Source organism: Arachis hypogaea, chromosome 7 (assembly GCF_003086295.3).
Source record: "Arachis hypogaea cultivar Tifrunner chromosome 7, arahy.Tifrunner.gnm2.J5K5, whole genome shotgun sequence".
Taxonomy (NCBI): domain Eukaryota; kingdom Viridiplantae; phylum Streptophyta; class Magnoliopsida; order Fabales; family Fabaceae; genus Arachis; species Arachis hypogaea.
This window is the reverse complement of record NC_092042.1, coordinates 208,497-215,275: the sequence shown is the minus strand read 5'-3', so window position 1 is coordinate 215,275 and position 6,779 is coordinate 208,497. Positions and strand designations below refer to the sequence as shown.

The 6,779-nt window shown below is 27.6% G+C and overlaps 1 protein-coding gene across 2 annotated transcripts; it reads left to right on the top strand.

The window, feature by feature from the left end:
* Positions 1-1,536: 1,536 nt before the first annotated feature.
* LOC112762438 (LOB domain-containing protein 25) lies at positions 1,537-4,096 on the top strand. 2 transcript variants are annotated; one of them, XM_025808275.3, is made up of 2 exons: positions 1,537-1,852; positions 3,165-4,096. In XM_025808275.3, exon 2 carries the CDS (start codon positions 3,171-3,173, stop codon positions 3,738-3,740), a length of 570 nt encoding a protein of 189 aa, XP_025664060.1. In that variant the 5' UTR covers positions 1,537-1,852; positions 3,165-3,170; the 3' UTR covers positions 3,741-4,096. The 2 variants fall into 2 exon arrangements, with proteins under 2 accessions (XP_025664060.1, XP_025664059.1); XM_025808274.3 differs by having other exon boundaries at positions 1,537-1,910.
* Positions 4,097-6,779: the final 2,683 nt, after the last annotated feature.

Here is a 6,779-nt window from a genome sequence, read left to right as displayed (position 1 = left end):
TATAAATATTTTTAATTAATAATTTTAACTTGTACTCTTAGAACACATTCTATCTAATATAAATCTCTTTTGTTCTAACACAGATTTGTATGAGCATTAATAACGGCCCTTTCCTTAGTGGACTTGACGGCTTGACCTTTTTTAAATATAATATGTGTGATTATTTCCCTTCCAAAAGTATAATTTCGGTGCATTAGTTATAGACTTATAGTAGCGGGAATGAGAATCAGAAAAATCCTTTTTACTTCATCATCGGATATTTTAGTTCTTTCACATTTATGTGTGGATGGATGAAATAAAATATAAACATAAAAGAAAATTCAAGCCCTAATTTTTAATTAATATAATTATATTTTGGTTGGGGGTATTTTAATAAAACAAAGCCCCCTCTCCAAGGTTATTGGTTGCGGTTAGGCCGTAAACAGTCACTAAATCCGATCAATTAGAGCGGAATCTGATTACGCAATAAAAACCGCAGCAATTCAGTGAATTTGCGGCATTTTGAAAAAACGTTGGCAATTCTCCGCTATTAAGTCCCGTCTCTCTTGTATTTTATAAAAATTAATCGAGCAGTAAATAAAACAAATGCTAATGCATTTCGAAAAAAATAAAAGGTAGAATACTTTTTGAAAATTACCTTACTAGTAAAAGTAAAAAAAATTCTAAACTTTATATTCTAAATCCTAAATTTAAATTTTAAATTTAAACTATTAATATAAACTATAATAAATAAAAATTAAAATTTATTTAATTACTAAAGGATATAACACTCATTACTTAATAAATAACATTAAAAAATGAGCCGGCAAAAAAATTATCTATTCGCAATGGTTATTTGGTCCCTAAGAAAAGCTTGTATTATTATATGAGAGGCAGTTACAGTTTTGTAAGTTGGATTAATTGAATTTATTATTGTAATATCAAAAAGCAATAACAAAATTAATCTCATGATATCATACTACTAATACTTTTCTTAAGCCACTATAAACAAGTTATTCATGATAATAGAAAATTAACTAACATAAACAAATAATTTCATTAATTTTAAACACAATGAAAAGAGAACAATTGAGATGTTAGTTCCTCATCAAATAATACTATTCTTAAAAAAAAATTTAGAAATTAATTATAATATAAACTAACTCAAGTTAATTTTTTGTATTTTTAATTTTAAAATTCGAAAAATTAGGGTAGTAGGAGGTTATTTTTTTATTTTTATACTAGACCTCCTATTTAACCTTACTCATCCGTTTAAGTAAGTGTCGGGGGTTCGAATCCCACCTTGTACATACAACAATCCATTAACCAACAGCAGACCCTTAAATAGAGCTCTGATTCACGATGAATTAATCTTTAACTTGTTAGAATGGAGAATACCGTGAACATCCAGACCTCCTATTTTTTAACTAATTGACTCTAATTGACTTTAATTAACTGCACTTCTAGTTGATTTTCTAACGGAACCGTTGTTAAAAATTAAAAAAGCATCCTCACATTTATTACCTTTGTCTTTTGCATCCATTCCTTTCTCCATCCACTCAATGATGTTTTTTTCCTTCCCTCATCTTATTATGCTATCACCTTTTGCCATTTAGTAGTTATATCAATGTTCATTCACTACCCTCTCTCTTAGCTTCTTTCTCTCTCATATCCAATTTGCTTTCTTTCTCTCTTAGTAGCTTGCAATAAATTAGGGTTTCCTCTTTAAGGGGGTGTATGTGCTTCAATTCATTCTCTCTCTCCCTCTCTCTCTCTCTTTCATTGGATATTTTGTCTTGTGAGGGTAAAATAGCATAGCTTCTGAATTGAAGGATCTCTCTCTCTCTCTCTCACAAGGGAAAAAAAATAAAAGGTACTTCCCTTTTAGTTTATCTGATCAAGGAAAAAACCTATACATACATCACAAACAGGTAAAATCATGTTCATCTATATAGCTATATCTATATTGATTATTTATTTATTTATTTATTTTTTCATTATATATACATAGTTCTTCTTTTCTCTGTTTTGGATCCTTTTCAGGAATCACTGTTTAGGGCTTTAGGAAACACAGTTTTATAATTTCAGCATGAAATTATGACTTTAATTTTTTTTTTTTTTACTTAACTACTTTGGTCATGCATCATAGCTGAATTCCAGAAGAAATTAAAGAAAAAGTGTTCTTGTCTACATGTACTATTTTGTAAGCTAAGGCTGTTTCTATGATGAATATAGAAGAAAAATAAAACAAGAGAAAATTAATTTTAAAAAAATTCAGAAATTCAACTAATTATTAATTAAATTACCGGGACAAGAAAGAATTTAGATGACATTATATATGAAGAATTCTTCAATGTTTTTCTTTTTTACTCATGAATTGAAAAGTGAAGAGAGAAAGTAAAGAAGGAAAAATATTTATTTTAAAAAAAAAGAAATTAAACAAAAATAAAGGTTGTCAAAGAAAAAGGAGGATAAGATAGTCATGTATGAAGATATATATAATATAAAACTAGTAAAGTGTGACAACTAATCCTATAAAGTCTCCAAGTATTTGTGTATTGGGGAAGGTCCTTATGGAAGATTTTGGGAGAGGTTGATTTAGGTTTATATTGTTTATAAGATCAAACTAAAACAGAATTCAAAATTTAAGTCTTTTTCTGAATTTTTTAAATATTTAAAAATGAAAAATTTGACACTTTTTCTCTTTTCTTTTTCTTAAAAAAAAAATTGTTGATTTTTACATCAATATTCAATAATAAGTAAAAGTTCAATTTTCTGATTAGGTATGATGAGAATTGAATAACCACACAAAATAAACAAATATAGAAGAAGAAAAAAAGATAAAGATAGAGTGAGATCTAATGTTTTTAACTAATTAATCAGGTTTATAACAAATTTTGAAACTGAAACTGCTTACTAGAGAGAACAAATTACTAATTTCTAATTAATTCATTTAAAAAAATTGAAAATAAAAGGACATGATTTTAATATTAAAAAAAAATCTTGAGATAATGGATATTATTTCTAACCTTTGCAATACTTTTATACCTTTAAGTTACTCAATCACCCTCCAAGCTTTTTTCTTGAATCTTGAAGAAATTAAAAAAAAAAAGAATGAGACAAATAAATTGTTGTTATATATACTCATTCCATTTTATGGAAAATCTCTTTAATTTCTCATGCAGAGAAAAATGGCATCATCAAGCTCTTACAACTCTCCATGTGCTGCTTGCAAATTCTTGAGGAGGAAGTGTTTGCCAGGATGCATCTTTGCACCTTACTTCCCACCTGAAGAACCCCAAAAATTCGCGAATGTTCACAAGATCTTCGGCGCGAGCAATGTCACCAAGCTTCTCAATGAGCTTCTGCCTCAGCAGAGGGAAGACGCAGTGAATTCCCTCGCATACGAGGCAGAAGCTCGTGTGAGAGACCCTGTTTACGGCTGCGTTGGCGCCATATCTTACCTTCAGAGACAAGTCCAGAGACTTCAGAAGGAACTTGATGCTGCCAACGCGGATCTTCTTCGCTACGCTTGCAACGAAATTCCTCCTCCACATCATCATGTCCCAACCCTAGCACCACCATTAACTCCCACAATTCATCATCAACTTACACAAAGGCACTTTGGTGGTGCAAGAATTGGCAATGATCATGGAATTGGATTTTATAGGCAATCTCCAACCACCTATTCCTTCCCTTATTCTCTTCCATGGAATGAGGACATCAATGGTGGAGGAGCAGAAGGAGGAGGTAATTTATGATCATGATGATGATCATTATGAAAACTACTATGTTTTTGCAATGTTGTGTCCATCTTCTAGGGTTGGCATAGCATGGCATGGTATGAGGGTATTATATATCTATCTATATAATAATAATAATAATTAATAAATAAATAATAAATAATTATATGGTCCTCTATATATCTATGTATGTAGCCTCTCTTGGACTCTTGTGGCTATGGTGGTAACTATTGTTTTTTCTCTAAATAATTTCATGATTTGGTGGCTTTTGAAACATGTAATTGTTTTGAAGACCTACCAATAACTTTATTTAGGTATTATATATATTATTATGAATAATAGTCTTTCTAAAATCATTTTAAGTGTAGCCTAAATAAGTTGTTATATGTATGTAGATCACATTCACATGCATATAGATAGTAATTAATTAATTAATGTATGTGTATTTATTTTAATTTGTGTATTAATTATTCAGTGTGCATGCGCATGGAGTTGACATTCTCTGTCATTGTTTATTATGATTAAGAATAAATAAATAAATAATTTTTACAAAAAAAAAAGGAGCATATATCTATATAATAATTTATATAATTAATAATATATAATTATAATAATAATGTTACTTGATTCTAAAGCCTAACTCTACGGGTTAGACACTTTGTAGTCCATGCTTACCCTATATATATTCCTGCCTTTTCATTCCCACGCTATGGTCTTATTATGGACCACCCTGTAATTTTATCCTTTTTAATTTTTATTAATTTTTTTTAACTTAGTTATTATCCCATTTGTTATGGCTTTCTTCAAAACCACTGAGTTCAATATTGTTTTTGCTTTCTCAATTACCTGAGTTGGTAATAATAATAGTGAAATTTCCTTCAGCTTAAATATACCTTATAATAGTTCTAAAATGTTTTTTTATTATTATGGTTTTTTTCATATACAAAAAACCACACATTTCTATTCATAACTATTGGATAACAAGTATAAACAATTATTTAATTAATTAATATTAATCAATTATTTCATTATTTAATTTAATTTTTTCTTTTTTCATTTAGAATTTAAAATTAAGATGTAAAGTTAGAATTTAAAATCTAGAGTTTACAATTTAAAATTAAAAAAATTAAAAAATTGATTAATTTCTCTTATTGATGTCTAAGATAATATAAAAAAAATCAAATATACATAAAATACTGATGTTTCAATAATTTTAACTATTAATTTAATTAATATATATTATATATATTTTATAATTGAGATCAACTGTTAAAACTACTGAAACAGTGATGCTCCAGTTATACTTGAAATTCTTCCTATAATATGAACTAGTTGATATATATAGAGTATGAGTGTGAGTGTGTGTGAGGGAGATATTGAAGATGATGATGAGGTTAGTGATTGTTGGAGAAAATGTCACAATCAAGGACACAGAAGAAGAAGAAGATATTGAGATTGAGTTTGAGTTGAAAGTGCAAGTTTGGGACTCAGAAGTCTCAATCTATCTCATGTGGATACAGTAGTTGGCATTGTAAAAAGTCATAGTCTTTTACATCAAAAAATCTCTTTGGGTATTGGGGATATAATATGGATCATATCATATGATATCATGAACTCAACTAACAGCAAAATTCAGCAGTGTTTTCTCTGAACTTGTGTCTCTTTCTCTCTGTTTCAAATTCCAATTACTTAGCTTCCTTTGAATTGTAGTTTTCATCATCCATTTTTTTTTAATTAAAAATAAATAATAATCTCAAGTTTTAATTTTTCCCGTGATGAGACTGAGACTTAGATCCACCACTCTCTGATTCAGGTTAATTTAATTTATTTATTTATTTATAATTAAAATAAAATGTGTGAGGAACAGTCACTATCTCATTGGATTCAATACCCTAAAGCAGTAGTAGTTCATGCTTAGGGTTTCAGCTTTTATTATTATAATATTTGTTTATTTTAATTATTTTTTGTCTCTCTTCCAATTAGAAGTACTCTAGAGCAATAGCAATAGCAATCTCTATCTTTGAAACTGTTGCTATCAACAAACAACATTGCAGTGTGTCAAACAGTGAGATATATATATACATACATAGATAGATACACAAAACCCTTTCCCTTCTCTCTCTCTCTTTCTCTTTTCATAAACTATGCAGCTACATTCACATATCTACCTACTTGCATAATAATAATAATAATAATAATAATAATAATAATTTTTTTAGTGTCTATAAATTTGGTGTCGAAATTGCCAAATTTATCTTTTTATAATAAATTTTAAATATTTAAAAATAATTTATTTTTATATTTTTTAAATTAAATATTAAATTTTATCTTTTTTTAATAATAGATAAATATATACTCGCACCATAGCATACACCGTTAATAATAATAAATACTGCACTAATATTTTTTTAACAATCAAGTATGCGTTTTTTATTTTATTAATTAAAAAATAATTTAAATACATAATTAATTAGTAACAACTGTATTTTTAATTAGTGTATGAATAATATTTTTTGTAATAATAATAATAAATATTATGTAGCTTTCTTATTATTAATTTTGAGAAATAACGTATTATGAGTAAATATTAAATATAGTTTGGGGATTTGAGAGGTGAAGCAATGAGATTCCTAGAAGTTTCAGTAGCAGAATTGAATTCAAAATCCAAGAAGAAAAATTATATAATATAATAGGGTTAGGGTTTAAATGAAATAAATAAAAGCAAAGGAATTGAAGCATTTACTTACAAGTTCAGCAGCATTTGCGCAAAAAAAGAAAAAAGAAAAAAAAAAAACTTTGATCTGAAAGTCTATTCCAAAAGCAAGGTGTCATTTCAATACATTCTTCAAGTGTATGTTGAAAGTTAAACAGTTTTTGTTGTATGTTGTTGTTTAATTTATTTTGGGAAAGAGAAGCAAGAAAACATTGTTCTTCAGATCATCAAATTATCCTTATTTTCTTCGTGTAAAATAAATTAAATAATAAATATTTTGACTACTTTAATTTTGTCAGCGCACACACATAGCATCACTGCCACTCTGAACAAACAGAGATCAA